This window comes from Gobius niger (genome assembly GCF_951799975.1).
Source record: "Gobius niger genome assembly, chromosome: 24".
NCBI classification, from domain to species: Eukaryota; Metazoa; Chordata; class Actinopteri; order Gobiiformes; family Gobiidae; genus Gobius; species Gobius niger.
The window spans coordinates 8,131,316-8,155,665 of NC_136875.1; the positions used below are offsets into that span (position 1 = coordinate 8,131,316).

General features: G+C 45.7%; 1 protein-coding gene and 1 long non-coding RNA gene across 2 annotated transcripts in view; one reads left to right on the forward strand and one right to left on the reverse strand.

The window, feature by feature from the left end:
* The window catches only part of LOC306982336, a 284,342-nt gene that overhangs the window by 160,614 nt on the left and 99,378 nt on the right, over positions 1-24,350 (reverse strand). The gene's annotated exons all lie outside the window — the stretch shown is intronic.
* The window catches only part of per3 (period circadian clock 3), a 39,323-nt gene that overhangs the window by 13,497 nt on the left and 1,476 nt on the right, over positions 1-24,350 (forward strand). The window contains exons 3-22 of the mRNA XM_079582242.1: positions 892-1,046; positions 1,189-1,307; positions 1,398-1,596; positions 2,150-2,201; positions 7,770-7,912; positions 7,989-8,067; positions 8,150-8,256; positions 10,021-10,177; positions 11,085-11,193; positions 11,289-11,417; positions 11,598-11,706; positions 12,458-12,569; positions 12,654-12,784; positions 12,871-13,032; positions 13,608-13,859; positions 14,815-15,491; positions 16,667-16,867; positions 18,820-19,012; positions 23,117-23,300; positions 23,503-23,653. Coding sequence (XP_079438368.1) covers positions 892-1,046; positions 1,189-1,307; positions 1,398-1,596; positions 2,150-2,201; positions 7,770-7,912; positions 7,989-8,067; positions 8,150-8,256; positions 10,021-10,177; positions 11,085-11,193; positions 11,289-11,417; positions 11,598-11,706; positions 12,458-12,569; positions 12,654-12,784; positions 12,871-13,032; positions 13,608-13,859; positions 14,815-15,491; positions 16,667-16,867; positions 18,820-19,012; positions 23,117-23,300; positions 23,503-23,653 — 3,421 coding nt within the window. The remainder of the gene's footprint in view (positions 1-891; positions 1,047-1,188; positions 1,308-1,397; positions 1,597-2,149; positions 2,202-7,769; positions 7,913-7,988; positions 8,068-8,149; positions 8,257-10,020; positions 10,178-11,084; positions 11,194-11,288; positions 11,418-11,597; positions 11,707-12,457; positions 12,570-12,653; positions 12,785-12,870; positions 13,033-13,607; positions 13,860-14,814; positions 15,492-16,666; positions 16,868-18,819; positions 19,013-23,116; positions 23,301-23,502; positions 23,654-24,350) is intronic.

Sequence of the window (24,350 nt, forward strand, 5' to 3'; positions counted from 1 at the left end):
TGTGTTTTGTACAGAACCAGAAAGAAGGCAGGAGGTTTTCTTCTTTGATTTCATGTACAGTATTAGACCCAGACCTGCCATAGTTCTATATTATGTCTCAGAGCCACAGGTTTAAAACTGTCAGACAAATGATCCGTTCAGAAATAACAGCGCTGCTTACGTTTCTGATGAGTCTTCCCGGTCTGCAGAATCAATGACGTTCCCCTTGCATCTTCTGTCGTACAGTCCTCACAGTCCTGAATCTTCTCTCCATCAAATGTCCAATCCAGGATAGAACTGTCTGTCCAAGTCAGCGAGGGTTGTCCCAAAGTTGAAAATCCCTTCACCTCCTCTCAGTTGCAAGGCTGAATGAGGGGGGGGGATTTTTTGGGGGCTGGAAGGCTGCAAAAATTCTTAGATTCTTAAATATTACATGAATTCATTCATTACAAAGACCATATTTAACTTGATTAAAACATTTTATTGAGTCCCACCACTAGAACGCACGTCACCAATTTACGCTTAAATGGGAACAAAACGTCTTTTAATCATGATTATGTTCTGAATTGAGTCCATTTGTTTGTGACCTCTAGTGGTGGCCTTTGACGAGGATGTTTGCAGTGACTGACAAACACATTTCCTCCTGTCAACCCTAGGGCAGCCATGAAACAGATGAATAATCCAATGTTGTGCGTTTTAAGTATCTTATAGTTTCGAATACTTCTCCAAATGAATCTTTGTGGAGTGCTAATTTCCTGGAGGTTTGCCAATTTCCCTCGTTACTGACTTGTACAAGACATTTCTCAAAAATAAAGAAATGATTCACCCAGTCATTGAAATATTGATGACACAATATTGATTCAAGTTTTTCTAGGTTAATCTATTCTTTTTCTTTCTGTTGATTTGCTGCAGCGGCGATCACACGGGCAAAGGTCAGACGCACAAAGACGTGATGAACACTGTGGCTGAGATGAAGAAGAGACTGCCCTCAGACAAACGCAGCCGCAGCAAAGCCTCCACCGTCGAGGCGCTGCACTACGCTCTCAACTGTGTCAAACAAGTGCAAGGTACCACAAAACACTCACATGTGCGGCAGTACATTGTACAATTGTAACTCGACAGGGGTGTCCTCTCTCCCCAGTTTTGTTTGCGCTTGATTTGGTAGCTCTGAGTAAACCCTTTTCTGTCCTGCTCATGTTTCCTCTGTAGCCAACAGCGAATACTATAAGCTGCTGATGAGGAACGGGCAGGAGGAGAGACGGTACTCAACCGTCTGCTCCCTGGAGGAGCTGGAGAGGGTCACATCAGAGCACACGCTCAAAAATACGGTACACAGTCATTAACTGCTGCATTATTCCATATGATCAATCGACCTCGCGCGCCGAACTCTAACCCTGATCCGTCTCCTCTGGCTGTAGGACTCGTTCGTGGTGGTCTTCTCTCTGTCGAGCTGCCACATCCTCTACGCTTCAGAGCAGGCTCACAGCATCCTCTGCTGCAAGAGGAAGTTCCTGGAGTCGGCCAAGTTTGTGGAGCTTCTGTTCCATCAGGATGTGAATGTGTTCTACTCACACACGGCCCAGCCTCACCTGCCGCCGTGGAGCAACTCGCACACAGGTGAGGAGAAAGGATGTGCAAAAACATACCCAGAACGATGTTTTGTTTGGTTTTATTTATGCAACTTTCACTAATTCTATCCATATGGCTGATTTCCTCTTCCACCTTCAAAACACCCGCCCACATTCCAATATGCGTCACATGTTCTATTTCTGCCCGTGGCCAAACTCTGTCCCTGCATCGATTAGCATGTTTAGCAAGTTTTATAGGTCTCTGGCACCAGGGAAGGAGCACATCCTCTGCTGCTGTTTTGTGGCACTACATTTAAATGCGTTTGTGTAACTTGGAGTATTTTATGGGCATGTATATTATTTATTATTTAGGGGCAAGTAGTAACGCCTTAATAAAGTACTACATTTGACCAGAAAGCTTTTACTCAATGTGAGGGGGTCAAGTTGACACTTTTTCAAGAACTGTTCACTGTAGTATCAATTCTATTTACATAAGTACCGCGCACAGAAAAGTAAAACATTTGCACATTGCATTAAAAGTAGAATTTCCCTCTTAAAAGCCCGGTATGACACTTCTTAATGTCAGTTTCTTATTTCCGCAGCTGGAGTCCTGTTTGACAGTGCCCAGGTCAAGTCCTTCTTCTGCAGAATAAGGTCAGTTTCTTACTGTGTTTGCAAACATAGTACCTATTGCCAAAGCAAAGCATTACACCTGCATTGACAATTATTCAGGTTCTCAATCAAAGCTTTTATTGCCAATTACAACAAACTTAAGTCTATTTTTGTGTGTGTTGAGCTCCATTTTGTAACCGCATTAGATCGTTGCATTAGGGGGATTTTCATTTGACGGAACATACATCTCACAAGGAAGGTCTGTTTTTCCCACATGCAGAGTCCTTGTTTAAACGTTCCCTTCTCTTTGTCTGGGCCAGTTTCTCAGGGGTCAAATGCAGGGGAGAAACCATTCCACTGGGAGTATTGCCTGCCTATTATTGTAGGATTTGTATTCCCTCAACACCTTTTAGAGCAACTGTAAGACTGTGCAAGTGTAAAATGCCTTCTATCGTTTTGTCAAACCTTTTTCTTGTGTCTCAAAAAAAAAAAAGGAAAAAAAAAAATACAGAAGCTGGTGCCATGTGCTCTGACTCAGCCGCCTCTTCCATAAAGGCACCGCGGCTCGTGTCTGGACCACGTGATGCCTCCATATTCTGATGTCGCTGTTGATTTCAAAGGCTAGAGATAGTCGAATCGAAATATTGGATGAAACACACAAATGACATTGCTTTGGTTTCAATATTTTGGGTAACTTTTGGCTCTTTTTGGTTCATATTGTGCCAAGAAGCAGCAACAACAACAGGGATGCAGGGGAGCACAAGCTTTTAAGCTGAAACATTTCTGTTCATCTGAGTGGAAGAGGTTCATTTTTTGCAAGACTGACGATCATCTTCAGAAGCCGGGTCGCTGTTTGAAGACCGTAGTAACCAAGGGAAGTGCAAGAGCAGGATTGCGACTCTATTCACGCATCTGCAACAGAATCGATGGAAGGACAAGAGCGAACAGAGAAGTTGTCGATGTTCAAATGAACTTTCCTAAATCAGCTCATTCTCAAAACGTTACAAGAACTCTACATGAAACAAGGAAGAGGAAAGCTCAAGAAGAGAGTTGGTTATGACCACAGCAACAGGTGAGTTATAAGTTATATTATGTCAAAGGCCTAGTGTACACTGCACGATATCATTTTGTCTTATAAGATTTTTAGATGGCATGTTGCCAGAGTGTAAAATCCCCTGTGCGCGCTGTTTCAAAGATTGAAGTCTGACGCAGCCGCTTGCTAACTGTTTATGTCCACAGAAAAGTGCAGAGAATAGAAATGTGGTCCGTTTATGTGTCCATTGTTGCTTTTGACTCTGGCGGTGCACTTACAATGTGTTGGTAACACGCCTGACGGAGACTGTAGTTACAGCAAAACTGTGCTCAGTCTGTGACTAGAATTCCAAAATGTCTGACTCTCCTTGATACTCTATGTACGTACAATGGTTCTATTTTAGATCTTTGTGAGACTGGGCAGAATCGTGCAGTGTACAGCTTTACTTTGCTCTTGTGATGTAAAAGATGCACTTTATTTAAACTGTGTCATTTTGCAGCTCCTGATCTATCTCCACAAACTGAAAAGAAAGTTATGTGGATGCTGCTTTTGGAGGCTCCTTCAGTCAGGAAGAAGTGGTGCCAAAAGAAGAGAACAGAGGTCATAAGGTTAAAGGTATTGCTCAAAACTGCCCGGGCTCTAACTGGAAATGCAATGAACTGGTAGAGAAGATTTTGCTAAACATAAAGGATGTGCAGCGCTTTATCTCTAAACTGTTTGTTTACTGCACTTTTTGTGAACGTGGTTGTTTTTTTTTATACCTTTCACTCTGGTTGGAATACAATAATCAGCAAAGCTGAAGCTAATTTTCAAATAAAATCCAGTGCAAAGGCATTCAATTGTGTTCATGTTTAGTTACTTCTAATAATGTTTCTTAATTTACAGGTTTTTCTGGCATGGTTTTAGTTAAGGTTGTTCCAATACAATACTGGTATCAGAGGTTATGCTAATACCACAGATTTACCATTTGTTGGTATCGTCGAGATACCAAACCAAGCATGTTGTCTTTTGTTGTGCATATTATGATTCATGTGCTCTTGGGCTTAGCATCTTTATAGAGGCCTCGCTATTTATTTTCACACATAAAAGGCTTTTGCAGCCACCATCTTAACAGCCGCATGCGGCTTAATGAAGCCTCTGGTCTGGCTCAAACCCTCGTGTGCATGGAGACAGAATATTTTGGCGAGATACAATTATTTTGGGCTAGCCTGGCTAACGCCAGACTAAAATCACAAGTGATATTTAGTCTGGGGACCACCAATTAATTTTCTCGTAGGAAAGGTGTGGTTTACGATCGTCCATAGCCATTTTGGCCATGGTCCCCAGGCTGATGTGCAGTTCAAAATGATTCGAGCGCACACAGCAGTCTGGCGTTAGCCAGGTTAATTTTGGGCAACCCTCGCATGTGCTCTGTGTAACTGTGCCTCCTGCACCGCTCCCATTCATCATCAGGCCTTGTCACTGAATGTCCCAAAGTAGCCACTTGTATTTGCATTTCATCATTTTTAAACGGAGCGCAACAACAGCGTTAGTGCAGAAGAGCGTGCATACACTTGGTGCGCCAGTGCTTGCATGGCCAGGGTGCGGGGTGCGGGGATTGACTGAGACGTGGTGTGACTGAAACAAACACTTGGTGCTTCTTACCCTTTTCTCTCATCTTTATATTAACATCACATGCAGCCTCGTGTACTTTCTTCAGCATTTGTGCTGCATCATGTTCAAGCTCTTACAGGACAAACTACAAACTTTATTCCACATCGACCATGTCCCGAGGGAAAGGGAACATGCCGCTGGGTATGGCATTGAGGAGCGCCGTGCGGGGCTCTATACACTACAGAAACGTCATCAAAACACCAACACCAGCCACCCACACTGGGAATAAAATAATGAATGTCTTAAAATCAACAAAACCACTAATTCACAACACTTAATACAAGCTTTGGGGGATGTGTAACAGTGCTTGATATTTTATTCATACCCACTCCCGCTAGCCGGAAAACATTGGTCTGTAGGAAAATACTGCGTTTAAAATACAAGATTGGGCCCACTGTTTTTTCAACCCACTTTGAGCAATCTTTAAAATTTCCTCAGTGCTATTTTTAGCACTACATTCCCAGCACACATCTCCCAAAAAAGCTCCTCCTCTTCCTAAAAAGCTTCTCCTGAGGTCCTACGTATCCTGGAAATGGATATGTAGGACCTCACCTCTCCATCTCAAGATTAATCCTTTCATTGCAAAGTAAAAACATTCTCCATAGCTTCACCAAAGCAACATGAGCCGACCGGGCTATTTTTAAAAGTATTCTTTTATATTGATACAGCGACGCAGTGAGGGAGACCAAGAGGATAGTGGGAGAGAAGGGCCTATGGTGGGACTGCGTGAAAATCACTGAAATTACTGGATATTTTGCTTCAGTGGTTTTAGATCAATATTGCAAGCGCAAGATCATGATCAAGATGTGTTTGAGATTATTACCAAATACAGTACCTTCAAAAAGCTCAATATATTTGTGATTTTGGAGTTGTATTCCTCTCATCTGGTCCCCAGGATTAATATTTAGACAACCCAAGGTCTTTTATCTTCAAAAAAAATGCTTTTTTCCCCCCATAAATGTCTTAACTTGAATGTACTTTGCACTTGTGGATTGTCCAAATGGACGGTTCATCCTGTTTTACAGTGAGAATCTTTTTGAAGCAGATGTTACTGGTTCTCTGACACATTCAGATTAAGGTCACGGTAACACATGACAATAATGACCACTGGGGTATTTACGCAACTAACCTCGGGATCTGCCCAATTTCTTACTTTGTTGTTTTTAAAGATACCTTCTTGTGTATAAATATGTTTTAACTTTATAAGGAATGTTTGCTTGTACTCCCTTACATGGCGTGTTCCTAAGGCAACGCTTAATTCTCACCATTCCATATCGAAATCTATTGGAACAACCCTAATAAACCATAAAAATCACAGAAACACCGATAGCAAACTGAACCTGTTCCTGCAAATGCGTGTGTTTGATCTGAGCGTTCTATGCCCATATAAATGAACTGGGAGGCCAGTCCCTATATTAAAGTATATCGAGGTCTGTTTATATAATTTCTGTGGTTTCTCCATCATTAAAATATGAATGATGTAGAAACCACATAAGATGGTTTAGTGGCCGTTGGATGTGTGTCCGACTAGAGGTTGACCGATATATCGTCCGGCCTTTATTATATTTGTTGTCGGACAATATTTGGCCGAAATGTGGGTGTTTTATTAACTTTTTTGCATTGGAAAGTCAGGGCCTCCCACAGCTTCTTAGGCCTCAGGGGGCGGGGGAAACATTGCGGTGAAAATTTTCTCACAAGTTTATATGTCTGAGGCTCGGATTGTATTTTGTATATTTTATTTTGCAGACGTTTGTCTATGATTTCCGAACCACAAGAGATAGAGACATACACATACATGTTTTTGTTGTTTTTTGCTGATTTTCGTCTTTACAACAAGCTCTCTCTGAAACATCTACTAAACATGAATGTCCTGAATAAATCAGCCCTATGCCTCTAATGTCGAAAGTCACAGTTCAACACTGACACATTGTACTATTTAGAAGCATCAGACACGGGATTATAGATTTAATATATAAGAAAGCGGCCAAAAATATTGTCAGGGCATTAGGGCTGCAACTAACGATTATTTCGGTAATCGATTAATCGATTAATTATTTTTATGATTAATCGATTAATTGCTTGGCTGTGAAAGGTGCATGGAAATTGTATTTTTTCCAAAAAATGTATCACATAAAGCTAAAGTGGCGCCGTTTGAGGACATGTTGATGGAGTAAACTTAAAGTAAGCGTTTGTGGGAGGCTCTTTGTGCTAATTCTGCTTTCTGATTGGACGAGGAAAAGACAGATATTTATGAAATTTACAATGTATACAACACTGCAGACCCTAACTTAAAAAACAAAGTAGGTTTTTTATCCAAAATACATAATTTTCATGTGTTTTTTGCTCTATTTTAGTCTGTGTTTACTAGAAAACGATTAATCGATTACTGAAACAGTTGACAACTATTTTAGTAATCGATTAGTTGTCGATTAATCGATTAGTTGTTTCAGCCGTACAGTGCATATCAGCATCGGCCAATCAAAATCCCCCAAAATCGGCATAGCCTGAGAAAAAAACATATCGGTTGACCTCTATATCCGATTTTTAATGATTTATAACTAGGCTTTGACCTCACCTGAATGTGGTTGATGGGTTGACATGGGTTTCATCATTCAGGAAAAATACTTTGAACAAGCTAACAAACGCTGAAAGGTTCATATGCAGATAATCGCTGGTTTGCTAGCTATCTGCAGACTTTAGGATGAAACGCTTCTCCTTTTGATTTCGATGTAACAAACCGTTCGCATGGTTTCAAAGAACGAAACCTCTTTCACGCTAAAGATCAACTGGCGTAACAAATTTTCTTACTGAAATATACGAAAGGCATCAATAGAGAACATCTATTTTTGAGGAAACCAGAAGAAAAACAACCATGATCCTCCTCCATCGTGCTGCATTTGTTTACACGTTTGTTTGTTTTTCAGAGGAGGGAAGGACAGAGAGGGAGAGATGAGGTACAACCCGTTCAGGATCACCCCATACCTCCTGAAGGTGCAAGGGACCGGGGGGGAGGAGGAAGAGCCCTGCTGCCTGGCACTGGCCGAAAGAATCATCTCCGGATACGAAGGTACGCGATCACGTTCAATGGAGAAAGCAGCTTGGGGGAAAAAGGCCCACGTCGTAACAGTCTCTTCCCATCTCAGCTCCTCGGATCCCGATGGACAAGCGAATCTTCACCACCACACACTCGCCCGGCTGCGTGTTCCTGGAAGTGGACGACCGGTCAGTGCCGCCATTGGGACGCTTTTCCAGGTCAAAAGTTAGTCTGGATCATCTAAGATTTGCTTGATCTTGTTCCCCTCAGAGCCGTGCCGTTGTTGGGATACTTGCCTCAGGATCTGATCGGGACCTCGCTGCTCACCTGTATCCACCCAGACGACCGCCCTCTCATACTGTCCATGCACCGGAAAGGTACCACTTCTCTTACATTTGGACACATTTTCCGTTGTTTTACATGTTGTCACCCAAAGTATTCATTTCATCAACTGAGATAGAGAGCCTCAATATGACTAACACTTTCAGATGAATGGAGGCTTTTGTTGACTAAAACACAGCAAACCATTTGTCAAAGGACTAAAGCCTAATTGAGAGTTCTTTACGCCGGTCACTCTTCTTTTTGTCCTCCGCACTCTATTTTTCTTTTTAGTGGATTTGACAGTATAAGGGGTAGGAGCCAAGAGACACATTTTGCAAACTGTGTCCGGGCCAGGACTCGAACCCACGACACAGGAAGGCCGTGTGTCTTCATCATTACGAAAGCCACGTCATATTGAGGAGAGACTAAGTGAAATTTTAGACATGAAGATGCAAGACAAGGTGGTCGATTTTGCACATTTGTGATACATTTAGACTTCCAGACTATCACTTTAACAGGTATTTGATCTCTGATTCATCTAATATTTTGCCAAATCTTCTTGGGGGGCCGGAGATTCTGTTATGGAGGGCCGGATTTTGCCCATAGGCCTGACGTTGCCTATCCCTGATCTACACACATAATATAGTAACACCATAATCAGAGTGCTAAACGAGGCGCGTCTAGTTGAAGGCAGTCACGCAGAGTCGGATCGTGTAGTGTGGGGGGGTCGTGTAGTGTGGGGGGGTCACGACTGGACTGACGTTCGGATCGTGTAGTGTGGGCGGCAGAAAGACGCGACTAGACTCCAGTCGTAGGAAATCAAGCATGTTTTTTTTTTTTTTTTTAAGCCCGATTTTGGACGCACGGGAGAAACGTGGGTGATTTTACCGTCCCAAATGTGAATGACAGAGAGATATAAAGACAGAAAAACTTTTTTCACTTCTCTGTTAAACCAGCGGCACAAACAACTCATTTCATGGCCACAGCCCCACACACGAAACAGCACAACTTTATATCACCAAAGGTTCACGACAACCACCTTTTCCAGCTACATTTCAACCACGAACAGAGTTTAGCGGCTCTTACTGAGTTTGGAGACAAACTGTTTAGCTTCACCTCACCGCTAACGGCGGCTAGCCTCCCCGCTTTTTCCTCCGTCTCCTCCGCTGCCTCCTCCATCATGAGGTTGACGCCCGTGTCCTTTTCTTATTAAATCCACTGAAATACGTCCCTCTTCTTCCTGTCGCCAACTTTTATCTCCATTTGACAGAACTATAGCCAAGTTGAAGCTTCGTAGTAGCAGTAAGCTAGCGCTGCGGTGTTGTGACATTGTTGACACCGTTGACCAATCGGGACCCGCACGTTATCCCGCGCTCACAAACACAGGCCTGTCTTTGTGGATTTGGGGTCAGTTTTCAAAGCCGTAGAGACGACAGACGCGCTTTGTTATAAAACATCAGCTGTTTGTCAGAATCGTGTCGTGTGTCGCTCTTACGATTCTCAGTCGTTAAGTGTGAACCCCCAGACGTTCGAAGATCGCACTGAATCCAGTCGTGTAGTGTGGACCCCCCATTCTATATAAAATCGTTAATGACTAGAAAAGTCGTGTAGTGTGTGCTGACCTTAAGGTGTTTGTAAAGGATTAACAAAGGATGAGGGAAGCTTTGTAAATGTTGAAGAAATGATGAAATAAGTGCTTTAATAATGTGTTTTCATCATAAAGTGTTACCGCGCATTTTATCGACCCGCCTGTTGGAAACACAAAGATAAAATGTGAGTAGATGGCTGCTTTTACTTCTACTGTCCTCTCGTCTCTGCAGTGCTGAAGTACGCCGGGCAGTCTCCGTTCGAGCACTCGCCGGTTCGTCTGCGCTGTCAGAACGGAGACTACATCACCCTGGACACCAGCTGGTCCAGCTTCATCAACCCCTGGAGCAGGAAGGTCGCCTTCATCATCGGACGCCACAAAGTCCGGACGTAAGAGCACAGAAGACTAACATAGGAGTGAGCTGAAGGAGGGAGAGTATGAGGCAGTAGTGAAGGAAACATTCTCACACAGCAGGTGGTGGACCTGTGGTGTAGCAGAGTGGGGAGTAGTCTTATCACACTAATACAAGTGTAAATCGGAGCTTATTATTTGCATTTGCAGAAACAGTGGGTGAACGGGACAATATTTACAAGTTTGCGTCGTAGCTTACGCTTTTGAAGCCGCTCCACGCGCCGCCCGGTCCGTGAGCTTGTAACCTCGTACCTCCTGCACTGCACAGTTTGAAGGTTTACAAAGCCCACAGAAGATCAGGGCCTGTTTCTGACAGGAGGGGGCGTGGCATCACGATGGTTGCTCTCCATCGTGATGTTGCTCATCCATCATGATGGACGATGATATCGTACATCAGAACAACCCTAATCTACGATTTTTTTTGATAAAACAATCGCACGGCGACTTAAAAATGTTCAATTTAATCATTTCATAATAATGTCATGATTAGTTCAGTTTTAACCTGATTTGGGGTTTGTTGAGATTGTGTTTGACACAGTTAGATGTCTATACTTAAAGGGATGAACTATGTTTAGGAAAATCTTCTTCACAATATTTAAGATGATTATCAAATATCATATTGTTCAAGCTCAAGTTTAAGTTTATTTGTCATTATGCGTCAAGTACAAGGTACCAAAGCAATGAAAAACGTTTTGCCGTGGGGCTCTCTCTGCTGAACAAGAAACAAATCAATAAAAACATCAATACATCACAACAAAGCATTCCAGCAATAAAATCAACTCTCCTTTAGGCCAATGTTCATGAGCCTCACGGCTCAAAACTTGTTGCAGCAGCATATTGATGAGGTTTATTCCACCCCTCTGACCTCTGGATACTGTGTTGTAGGAGTCCCTTGAACGAGGACGTTTTCGCTGCTCGAACGATGGATTACAACCCGGTCACTCACGAAGAAATCAAAGACCTGCAGGCCAAAATCTACAAGCTCTTTCTACAGGTGAGGGCTTTATTTGAGCAACATCACTATCTGACAGCTATCAAGCATTATACACAGCATTTTGGTGAACACTGATTCCTCTCTTGTTTTTTCAGCCTGTGCACAACAACGGTTCGAGCGGCTACGGCAGTCTGGGCAGTAACGGCTCTCACGAACACTACATCAGTGTGGCGTCTTCCAGCGACAGCAACGGGAACCTGTGGGAGGACTCGCACAGGGAACCGGTGAGAGACAGACAACAGTTACATACACTTCTCAATAGCATATTCAAAAGGGATCCCAAGCTCTTAACTAGCAAAATTAAACCAATCATTTTTTCCGTATTAAGTGACAGAAAACTTCCAGTACATTGTTTTCTCACATTCATGCCAGTGATCTTTGACGCCCCCTTCTGTTCATTCCAGATGACGCTGCAGCAGCTGTGTGCGGACGTGAACAGAGTGAAGAGCTGGGGGCAACAGGCCTATTTCGACTCGACCCACAAAGTCACAGTCCTCATGAAGCCCCCTCAAGGTACTGACCCGAGTAGTTCTGGGTACTGTGACATCGTTTCCCCCCGATTCTAGTACTTCAGCGATACTTGGTTTTCCATACCGATACCTGAACGATGCTTTTCCCGATACCTATACTAAAATGTGTGGATGTCCAAGTTTACAATATGGGGTTCATCTCCAATGTCAGGAAATGTTTGAAAAATGCGGAATAATTTGGGTAAAATTGGGAGTAATTATGATTAAAAAAAATAGGGGAAAATTAAGTGGGAAAAAAAATAGGGAAAAATTAAGTAAAAAAAAAAAATAGGGAAAAATATCGGGGAAATTTGTAGTAATAAAAAAAATGTAAAAATTAGGTGGGAAAATTGGGAAAACAAGAAAAAGATAAGAAGCAAATGTGGAAAAAATGTGGAAACATTGGGCAAACATTGAGCAATAAAATTGAGAAAAAATTGGGGCAAAAATAGTAAAAAGAAAAAAAAGTAAAAATAAATACGTGGGGAAAAAAATCATTTATTTCAGCTGAAACAACCAAGTCACTTCCTTACATACTGTCCTTAGACCAACAGCATAAATACAGAAGTTTTTTTTTTTCAGTTCCTGCTTTTGGTACTTACACTTGTTTTTCCGATACCAGCCTGGTTTAACGGTACCAGGTTCTAGACTCGAGGGCCTACTCAGAAAGCCGACGATTCAGAGAAATGATCTAACTGCAGGAGTATGTTATTTGGTAGCTTGATATCTGTTTTTTTTTGTTTATTCATTCCCAGCGCATCTGCCTCCCGCTGCCTCAAACCCGGCGGTCAGAGATCGCGAGGAGGGCAGGAAGCAAACGCACATCCCCTCTTACCAGCAAATCAACTGTGTGGACAACATCATCAGGTAAGAACCACCTCCCCCTGACCCCTCTCAAACTCTCCAACTCCCCCCGCATAACTCGCGTTTCCTGCGTTCGTTCTTTCGTAGATATCTGGAGAGCTGCACCGGGTCCGCCCTAAAGAGGAAGAGTGAATCCCATCTGGCCTCTTCCTCCTCCTCCACCTCAGAAGACGACAAACCAACGGGAACCACCGACACCGCTCAGGCCTCTTCGGACGGTAACGGCTGCTTCTGTACCATCTTCTTCTTCTTCTTGTGCTGCAGTACGTTTGCTACATGAACCCTCTCTCTGTGTGCGTCTCAGTGGTGCTGGACTCCGGCGTCTCGGTCAGTCCCTCGGCCGCCGCTGTGGTCGGAGCTCCTCTCACCGACCTCACTCTCTCCACCAAAGCCATGAGCGTGGTGTCCGTGACCAGCCAGTGTTCGTACAGCAGCACCATCGTACACGTGCCGCAGCCCGAGTCAGGTCAGTGCAAGTGAAAGAGTTGGTCTAAAGAAAGTGAAACCAATAGTCAGCGTCATTTGGTTACTTTAGGTCTCAATGTCTTAGTTTGCATCATCGCTTAAAGCAGTACTAAGTAACAGGTTTACCTTAATAAATCCTTTCCGTAGTCCCTGTGGGGGTAATACAAGTGTTTATGGGATGATTGGAGGGTCTTTCATCTCCCCCCGGTTTCTCTGGACAGAAAACCATGTTTGCAACTTGACTGCCACCGGACCGGAGCCACCAATACTAGGGCTGAAACAACTAATCAATTACTAAAATAGTTGTCAACTATTCCAGTAATCGATTAATCGCTTTCTAGTAAACACAGACTAAAATTGAGCAAAAAAGACATGACAATTATGTATTTTGGATGAAAACCTACTTTGTTTTTTAAAGTTAGGGTCTGCAGTGTTTTGTAAATTTCATAAATATCTGTCTTTGTCTCGTCCAATCAAAGCAGAATTAGCACAAAGAGCCTCCTACAAACGTTTACTTTAAGTTTACTCCATCAACATGTCCTCAAGCGGCGTATTGTATTGTTTTTGTTCCCACAGAGGTCACGGCTCTGGAGGACGCCCCGATGGGCAGCGAGCCTGCAGAGCCCGCACCGCCCCCGGCCCGCCCCGCCCCCAGCATGGCCGCGGAGGAGCGCAGATACGTGGGGCTCACCAAAGAGGTGCTGTCGGCCCACACCCAGAAGGAGGAGCAGGAGTACGTGGACAGATTCAGAAACAGGATACTGCAGAGCCCATACAGCTCCTACCTGCAGCTGGACAACAGCTCCATGGCTCACTCACACCACCCAGGTATTCACAACGTCCAGACTAAAACAGGGTCCCAACTCAGAAGTGTTCTTTCATCGATGCAATGGCAACGGTTTTCATTATTATTGACAGGCGTGTCTTCACTAACTCAGCCACTTTTATTTTACGTTTGTGGGAAAGACCTTGAACCTTATAAACAAGCTAACCTTTAGTCCATTTTCATAAGCTTCATTTGTTGCCACTTACTTCTCTGTGACAGTTGAAATATCCAATTCCACCTTAAAAATCTGGCCTGTCCTCCTCACTAAACTCTCAAAATAAAGGCTCTAGGGTCTTTTAAAGGGATATTTCTTCCTATTTTTTTGACACAGGGCTTCATTTCCTAGTTATCCAGTGTGTTGTTGATTTCTGGAGATATTTTTTTTTTCTTTTAATTCATGCAGTCCTTATATTTGAAGAGTTTAGTGATGCTAGGCTAATGCTAGGCTAGTGCATGTCTATGGTAACTTGTCGCCTGCATTAAAACCCTCTTCAAAATCATGGGGTCGTCCTCCAATCGTTGCCATATCTGATTTGTAGAAAGCTCCTTTGTGATTCCACGTGTAGTAATGCCGGGAGCAGGTAAACAAACTACTGTAGATCCGGTAACCTAGCAGATCACTCCGCCGCTGCGTAGCTACAACCAGGAAGCTGATGCTGCTCAAACATAAGTTCTTTTAAATGCAAAAGTGTTATATTTCAAAAATGATTCAGTCAACACAGACATTTATATGGTTAGTCTGGTGTTATAAGTGATTTGCCTCAGTTGCATGGGCCAGTTTTTAATGCAGGCTACTAGTTACCATAGACATGCACTAGCCTAGTACTAGCATAAATAAAAAAAAACAAAAAAAATCTCAACACTCTGGATATTTAGGAAATGAGGCCCTATGTCAAAAATCCTGAAATATCCCTTTATTGTCCTCTGTGTAATGTTTTGTGATCTGTCTTTGTTCAGGAGACTACCTGCGTCCCGTTAGCGCCGCGGGCTGGAACCGCCCTCACCGGGGGAAGCCCAGACACAAGCGTCCCAAACCCCAGGGCTCTTCAGACAGCTACGCCTCTCCCGCCGGACCTCCCCGGCGAGCACCGGAGTCCTCCTGGCCCTCCTCCGAGTCCTCTCAGCCGCAGCAGATGGGCGCCCCCTTTGGCCAACCTTCGCCACTGAAACCCCCATTCTTTCCCATCATGCCCGCGCAACAACCCGCCGTGCAAGCGGAGCAGCTGCCGAATCCGCCGCCACCACCACAGCTGCAGGCTCACGTCGCCGCGCCGACCCCCATGATCTACCAGTCAGAGCAGACCCAAGTCAACTACAACTTCAGCGTCATGCAGGCGCCCAACATGCCGATCCAAATGGACACGGTTCCAAATTTTAACCAAAACTTTAGCGCGTTCCAACCCCTCGCACACGGACAGAGCGTGAATCCGTACGTAGCTCCCGTCATGGCGGTCATTCTGCCAAATTACCCCACGTTTACGCCGGGCTACCCCTCCATGTTCCCCCTGACCGCCCCCGTCGTGTTGCCCCAGGCGCCCCTCGCCATGACGGGCTTCACCCCTGCCCCGATGCCCTTCTCCCACCCGGCGCACTTCCAGACCTCGCTGGCACCGCAGAGTCAGGCGCCTCCACAGGTAAGAGCGGCAGACGGTTTACCCGACAATCCAAACTACTGTTGATCTAAAAAAAATAACCATTCGTTTGATTATTTGCATTGTTTTTGTAACTTTAAATCGAGACACGGCAGGTGAATGTATTGATTTTTCACGCAGTGGTCGAATGGAGATTTTTATCTATTTGCCTCCCTTTACATCTTAGTTTTCATGTCAGATATAAAAATGACAAAACTCACCCGGAAGTAGCTGCTGCGCCGCGTAGAAAGTCCGTCTTTCCCGCGGCTATTCATTCATAAATATTGACAGATTTTACATCCACGTGTCCTGCTAAGGGGCCCCGTGATGACGCTTTCACCCAAATATGGTATTTTTCCTCCTACGAGACGCTGGAGCGGAAAAGCCGAAGAACGGGCCGAGCATGCGCACTCGCTACAAAACTTCAGGGCTGGTTTTCTCTGAATGAGAGAAGCCGCACTCGGGCAGAGCCTGAGCCCTTATAGAAGCTCCCACAGACTCCAAACTTTACAGTCTGAGACCTAACAATGTTTTGAAGGTTTTTTCAGAGGGATTTTTTAATATCTAATTCCTAGCCTGATTTATTCAACTTTGAAATAAAAAAAACAGGCGGGATTTGAGTTTTTACAGATTTTTTCACTGATGATTAGTTTATTGAAAAACTAAACAAAATATCCAAAATTCCCTCTGAAAAAATCTTAGTTACTAATATGTCAATAAAATAAAACCATAACATTTAATCTGGCTCAATTCATTATTTTGATTTCGTTGCCCAAAATATAGGCAATTTTGGCCATTTTAATGCTCAAAATGCCTTATTGCAATACATTTTTTTCTCATATTTATATCTGTAATGTTCAGCAAAAGTTTCAAATTGATATCTCTACATTTATTTTTTTCCCCTATTCACCTGCAGTGTCTCGCCTTAATTATTTAAATGTCACTAAAAAGCATTACAACAGTAAGAAAGTCTCGGCTTCCATCCGTCTTACACAATAGATCAATTTAGATTTAGTTCCTTCTGGGTCCAGGACTCACCTGAAAAGAGATTCTGAAGTGATTTGAAGCCCAAAGTAAATGAATGTAGATGTTTTTAAATGAGAAGAATACTGGTGGTAACTAAAGAGTGGCAGAATGACGTTGACTAACTCCTGGTGCTGCCCCTCCGTGTCGCCCAGGTGCCGCTGCTGTGCTCTCCCAGACCGGGTTCCTCTGTGGGGGAGGAGGAGGAGACGGCCGGGCCCAGAGCTCTGTTCTCCAGCTCCAGGTCCAGCTCTCCTCTTCAGCTCAACCTTCTCCAGGAGGAACTGCCCAAACCCAGCGAAGGCCAGAGCTCCAACCAGCTGGCGGAGAGCCTGCACGAGCAGCGCGACAACCAGGCATGAGAGGGGTTTATGTTTGCACTAAGCATTTCAAACAATCTCCATCACTGTCTTAGACCTGATCGAGAAAGGCTTCTTCAAAGTTTCTCTTGACCTACAGTATCTTCTGGGTTCGACATGTGCCTCCCATCGCTTCCCTTGATGGCCTGTTGTTTTGTTGTTAGTAGGGATGCACCGATATGGATGCCACATGCTCGCACTCATTCATGTGGTCCCGATACCACTTGACGTGTACCTGTTGGGCGCTGCTCTCAGCTGAGCAGAGCAACAAACTGGAGAATTCTTCTTTATTTATCTTTATTTGACTTTATTACAGACTACATTCCTAAATCAGAGTCTGTGCTGCTTTGAACCAGTGCTAAATGTTGTCTTCATTTTGCCTCAGCGCTGGGTCTGCAGTGTTCAGTCCGCGTCATTCTTAACGGCTTTAATCCAGTGTTAATTTTGACATATTTTAATTTAGTTTTAGTCTTAGTGTTTTGACGGAACTGTAATTCAATTTTAGTCTAGTTTTAGTCGCAAGTAAGTTAGTTGCAAGTAAATTTAGTCGACTAAATTTAAGACGAATTTAGTCGACTTTGCATTTGTAATATTGATTATAGTCATATTTAATCAAGGTCCTCGACTTCATGGAGCTGCTCCACATGAACAAAGCTCAGAGTTGATCCTTTGGCAGAGAATTTACATGATCTGAGGCTCTTTCAGACGCTCAATAGAAGTTTGGATGATTTTAGTCTCTCCTTTTCATTTTTATTTAGTCTTATTTTAGTCGACTAAAATATCTGGACATTTTAGTCACAGTTTTAGTCTCATGAGAAACTTTTAATTTAGTTTTAGTCCAGTTGTAGTCGTCAAAAATATCACTTTGACTAAAATTAAGCCTAAATATTTTAGTCGATGAAATTAACACTGGTTTATCCGCAAAAGTAACCCAGCACTAGCAAAAAGTACTCAGAAAATGAAAAATAAAGAGATACAGCATGTATATATTGTAACATTAATGCTGTAGGCTAGCTACAGCTAAGTTGCTACACAAACACACGGGAAAATCCACATGGAGCTGCGAAAAGAGGCCCATCTAGTGGTAGTAGTAATGAGTAGGCTAACAATGTCAATACTATTAACATAAACATAAAAAACGATACTGATTGACAGTGAGCATTAGTACATTTCTGACCTGCTTCTCAGGTCAATGTAGATCGGCAACTAATGACTAAGTCTGTCTATAAACCATCTATACACTTAAGTATGTTTGAAGAAAATGCCTTGTACTCGTGTCGGTACTTGGTAAGGTTTTAGAAAAAGTGGTATCGGTGCATCCCTTGCTGTCAGTGCTCTGTGAAGGAGGGATAAGCTTAGCGATGTACCTGGAGGTGAGGAGAGCACTTCCTGGATCTCAGTCTCAGAGACGTCTATGTGACCAGCAGCAACTCGAGCCTCCAACTAGGCCTGGCACGATAACAAGTCTGAAGCTCGATATATTGAGGCAGGAAAGTATCGCGATAAACGATATTATTGACTCTAATGATACAGGATACTGTCAACTCTCAGGCATAAACAATACAGTACACTTTTGTTCTAAAAGTGCATCATCATATCCTAAAATACCACACAAGCTGCAAAAAACATGAAATGTAATGTAACTCAATTTGCTTCAGTTGAAAATCAAAGTTTTACAAAGAAAAACCGGGGGGGGGAATGCTAATGACTGTATAGACGATAAATATCCAGCCCAAAAATATATAGTTTATTTGTTATTTATTGAACGATAAGTCAATATAGTAATTATCGTGACAGCCCTACCTCCAGCTAGTCTCCAGGCCGGTGACATAAGCCATTATTGACAGGCCCTTAACCGCTGTGCCACCGGGCCGCCCTAAGCACTCGCTGTAAACATTTGAAAGTCAATGAAGTCGAGTGCTCACTTGTATTGTGGTATTTTTACACAGGTCGACGGTGCCGGTGACTCTGGGAACCACGACACTCAGTCCACCTCCAGCGAGCTGCTGGACCTGCTGCTCCAGGAGGACGCTCGCTCCGGCACCGGCTCCAACGCCTCAGGCTCCGGGTCGGGGGAGTCCGGCGGCTCCCTGGGCTCTGGGTCCGGGAGCGGCTCCAACGGCACCTCTACCTCTCACACTGGTAGGTCACAGGGCAACAACGACAACCCAATACCTTTAACTTTCACCGAGATAAGTGGAGAAGTTAACTTGTCACAGCAGCTCTTGATACTCAGTCAGGTGCAGTTAGAAAATTAGTCATCAAAAACCAAAGCTAAATGTGCAATCACAGAGAGACAAAGATCAGAATAAAGGCATCTGACATACAAGGGACAACAAACGATTTGAGAAAGTAATTAAAGGTCCTATATCATGCAAAATCGACTTTTTGGAGCTTTTAGCCATGTTGTTATGCTATTTCCTTATCAAAAACCCCCCAGAGTGGTTTGTGGCTTCATTCACGCAGCTCTCAGTAATCCTCCTGAATCCTGCTCTCTGAGCAGCTGCTCCTCCCTCTCCTGGTGCACGACTGAGTGTTCAGTTGTGACGTCACAGCGGAACGGAAGTGCTCGACGTCTGTAATGTAATGTCTTACGGCCGGATTTTAATTTGTAAAACAGCTTTTTCATTATTTCTGTCGTAAGAGAGATGCAAAGAGAAAAAAAAGGATGTGCCCGAGGTGCTTCCAGGTCAGCTGAGGCCAAAACAAACACGTCCCTGAGCGTCTGAACAGATCAGTCATGTTTGCACTGCAGCTGTGAAGATGGAGCTCGTTATAACTTATTCTGGACACACCTGTTCTTTATTCTTACCTAACGATAATGTCACGGACGGAGAAAAAGCAGCACGTTTGGCTACGAGGACGGGAGTTTATTCAACCTTTTTCAAGAAGAGGCCACTTGAAGTTGTTTTTTTCTCCGGGATTCGGCGACTATCACCAAAATATTGTTTTTCTGTGACTGTCATTGATGGACTCCTGGAGAGAGGCTGGACTCTCCATTTTTCTGGAGTTGCCCGCGGGGAGAGGCGGCGGGCTGGGGTGGGTTTGCTCATATCCCCCCAGCTCAGCCGTCACGTGTTGGAGTTCACCCCGGTGGACGAGAGGGTCGCGTCCCTACGCCTTCGGGTCGGGGACAGGTTTCTCACCGTTGTCTCGGCCTACGGGCCCAACATCGGTGCAGAGTACCCGGCCTTCTTGGAGTCCCTGGGAGGGGTACTCGATGATCCTCCGACTGGGGACTCCATTGTTCTGCTGGGGGACTTCAACGCCCACGTGGGTAACGACAGTGAGACCTGGGAGGGAGTGATTGGGAAGAACGGCCTCCCCGATCTGAACCCGAGTGGTGTTCTGTTATTGGACTTCTGTGCTAGTCACGGTTTGTCCATAACGAACACCATGTTCGAGCACAAGGGTGTCCATAAGTGCACGTGGCACCAGGACACCCTAGGCAGGAGGTCGATGATCGACTTTGTAGTTGTGTCGTCTGACCTCCGGCCGCGTGTCTCAGACACTTGGGTGAAGAGAGGGGCTGAGCTGTCAACTGATCACCACCTGGTGGTGAGCTGGATCCGCTGGCAGGGGAGGAAGCCGGTCAGAACTGGCAGGCCCAAGCATGTTGTGAGGGTCTGCTGGGAACGTCTGGCGGATCCCTCTGTCAGTGGGGTCTTCAACTCCCACCTCCGGAAGAGCTTCACCCAGATTCCGGGGGAGGCGGGGGACATGGAGTCCGAGTGGACCCTGTTCTCCTCCTCCATTGTTGATGCGGCTGCTCGTAGTTGTGGCCGTAAGGTCTCTGGTGCCTGTCGCGGCGGCAATCCCCGAACCCGGTGGTGGCGCCCGGAAGTAAGGGATGCCGTCAAGCTGAAGAAGGAGTCCTACCTGGCCTTGTTGGCTTGTGGGACTCCGGAGGCAGCTGAGAGGTACCGGCAGGCCAAGCGTGCTGCAGCTCGTGCGGTCGCAGAGGCAAAAACTCGTGTCTGGGAGGAGTTCGGGGAGGCCATGGAGGAAGACTATCGGTCGGCCTCGAAGAGATTCTGGCAAACCGTCCGGCGCCTCAGGAGGGGGAAGCAGTGCTTCACCAACACTGTTTACAGTGCGGGTAGGGGGCTGCTGACCTCGACTGGGGATGTCGTCGGACGGTGGAAGGAGTACTTCGAGGACCTCCTCAATCCCGCCGTCACGTCTTCCGATGAGGAAGCAGAGGCGGGGGACTCGGAGGTGGGCTCGTCCATCACCGGGGCTGAAGTCACCAAGGTGGTGAGAAAGCTCCTTGGTGGCAAGGCTCCGGGGGTGGATGAGATTCGCCCTGAGTACCTTAAGTCTCTGGATGTTGTAGGACTGTCTTGGCTGACACGTCTCTGCAACATCGCGTGGCGGTCGGGGACAGTGCCCCTGGATTGGCAGACCGGGGTGGTGGTCCCTCTCTTTAAGAAGGGGGATCGGAGGGTGTGTTCCAATTACAGAGGAATCACCCTCCTTAGCCTCCCCGGTAAGGTCTACTCCGGGGTGCTGGAGAGGAGGATCCGGCCGATAGTTGAACCTCGGATCCAGGAGGAACAATGCGGATTTCGTCCTGGTCGTGGCACACTGGACCAGCTCTATACCCTCCGTCGGGTGCTCGAGGGTTCGTGGGAGTTCGCCCAACCAGTCCACATGTGTTTTGTGGACTTGGAGAAAGCGTTCGACCGCGTCCCTCGTGGTGCCCTGTGGGGGGTGCTCCGGGAGTATGGGGTCCGGGGCCCTCTGCTAAGGGCTGTCCGTTCCCTGTATGACCGCAGCAGGAGCTTGGTTCGCATTGCCGGCAGTAAGTCAGACCTGTTCCCGGTGCGTGTTGGTCTCCGCCAGGGCTGCCCTTTGTCACCGGTTCTGTTCATTACTTTTATGGACAGAATTTCTAGGCGCAGCCAGGGGCCGGAGGGTGTCCGGTTTGGGAGCCTCAGAGTCTCATCTCTGCTGTTTGCAGATGATGTTGTTCTGTTGGCTTCAACGAACCAGGACCTTCAGCTGCTCTGGGGCGGTTTGCAGCCGAGTGTGTAGCGGCCGGGATGGGGATCAGCACCTCCAAATCTGAGGCCATGGTTCTCCACCGGAAAAAGGTGGCTTCCCCTCTACAGGTCGGTGGGGAGTCCTTGCCTCAAGTGAAGGAGTTCAAGTATCTCGGGATCTTGTTCACGAGTGAGGGACGGATGGAGCGTGAGATCGATAGACGGATCGGTGCGGCGTCAGCAGTGATGCGGTCGCTGTATCGGTCTGTCGTGGTGAAGAGGGAGCTGAGTCGGGGCAAAGCTCTCGATTTACCGATCGATCTATGTTCCCACCCTCACCTTTGGTCATGAGATTTGGGTCATGACCGAAAGGACAAGATCGCGAATACAAGCGGCCGAAATGAGTTTCCTCCGCAGGGTGGCTGGGCGCACCCTCCGAGATCGGGTGAGGAGCTCAGTTACCCGGGAGGAGCTCGGAGTAGAGTCGCTGCTCCTTCACTTCGAAAGGAGCCAGCTGAGGTGGCTCGGGCATCTGTTTCGGATGCCTCCTGGTCGCCTCCCGCGGGAGGTGTTCCAGGCATGTCTTAGTGGGACAAGGCCTCGTGGAAGACCCAGGACACGGTGGTGGGACTATGTCTCCGAGCTGGCCTGGTGTCGCCTCGGGGTCCCCCCAGAACAGCTGGAGGAGGTGTGTGTGGACCGGGAAGTTTGGGCATCTCTGCTGAGACTGCTGCCCCCGCGACCCGGCCCCGGATAAAGCGGAAGAAAATGGATGGATGGATGGATGTCACTGATAGATGTTTGGTGAACCTTCGCCAGAACCAAAGTGGATTAACTTTTATAACCAACGCGAGTCCCACAATGTAAACAGCGATGGACCAGAGTGGTGAGTCAATCCAAACGCGGGTTAGCTTGTGTGTTAGCATATTAGCATTAGCCATTTATGAAGCTGTGTTGCAGATGTCAACTCCTTATAACTGCATTGTGAAGTATCTTCACTTATTGCTGTTTATTTATATTACCGTAAAGTATGTGCGGAGAGAGGGGGCGGAGCTAACTGAATCGAAGCGTTTTGTCTTCCGGGTTCGAAAAATACCTCCAGAAAACACTTATATTTATCACAAAAATGAGTGCTCAATAGCGGTAGAGGTACAATCATTCATATAAATGCCTACACTTAACTTTGGAATGGCCAAAATAGCATGATACAGATCCTTTAAGGCAGATTCTGACTCGTGTCACTCTTCCTCTGCGTCCACAGGCAGCAGCAACAGCAGTAAGTACTTTGCCAGCAACGACTCCTCAGACACATCTCGAAAAGCGCGGAAGTCCCAGGACGCCCCACCAGAACCTCACGGGTTTGAGCCCAGAGTGGAGAGCTCCCTGTGGGGCATGATCCAACACACGCCTGACCACGTCATGATGACCTACCAGATCCACACCAGGTACACACGCCCACACGACTCGGCTCACTCAGACTCCAGCGTTTGACTAAAGTGAGACACATTTGTTTAGATTTACCATGGTTACGATTACAACAGCACTTCTCTTGTGAAAGAAACCTGTCATCCATATGTGTCCAGACGAGCAATCTGTTTTCTACTAAACACAGACTTGATTTTGTGCTTTATTCTCCCTCTTTTCCAGGGACCAGAGCGAGGTTTTGGCCGAGGACCGGGAGAAGCTGAGGGCGCTGCAGCCGCTTCAGCCCTGGTTCAGTGCGGAGCAGAGAGAGGAGCTGGCCCAGGTCCATCCGTGGATTCAACAGCAGAGCATCCCCCAGGAGATCGACACACAGGTGAGGACTGAACCCGGACTCAACCCGGAGCGAGACGCCCACTTGGCTAATGCTAACAATGCAGCCTGGGAGGAGCTATCGGAGGATTACGAGGATATTTGTGTAGAAGAAACCAGGAATTAAGCACGATTAAAGACTAAACATAGACTGCGCAGTGACTATACCAGGAATCAATCAAGTCTAAGGTTACACAGACTTAGAACTGAACCAATATCAGAACTCCACCAGCGCTGTGTCTGCACTGTTCCCTAGTGCATGGAGGTCACGTCATTCAGCGGGCCATTGAGAAACATTAAGTCATTACATTGAATATGCCAAAATTAAGGCCTCAAAAGCATTGAATTGGCATTAAATCTAGAGTCTTGGAAAAAAGGACATTTCTACAGCTATTTTTTTGGTCTAAAACACTATTTTGGGGGTGAAATTGTACACAGTATTTTGCTCAAAAGTTTCACATTGTGGCCAACTTGATTTTGAATTCCCAAACTTTCCTCAGCGCATTAAATTTGACTTTCTGACTGAAAATTTCCCACAAATCATCTTGAAACGTAGAGAGCATTGACGGTCAGTATCGACCACAATGTGTCGACCGCCAGTAACAGGTCTTTGAACTAAACACAACATGTATGAAGCCATTTTCATGAATGAACCACTTCCATATAAACGGTTAAAAGCTGCTTAGCTTTAGCTTGAGCGG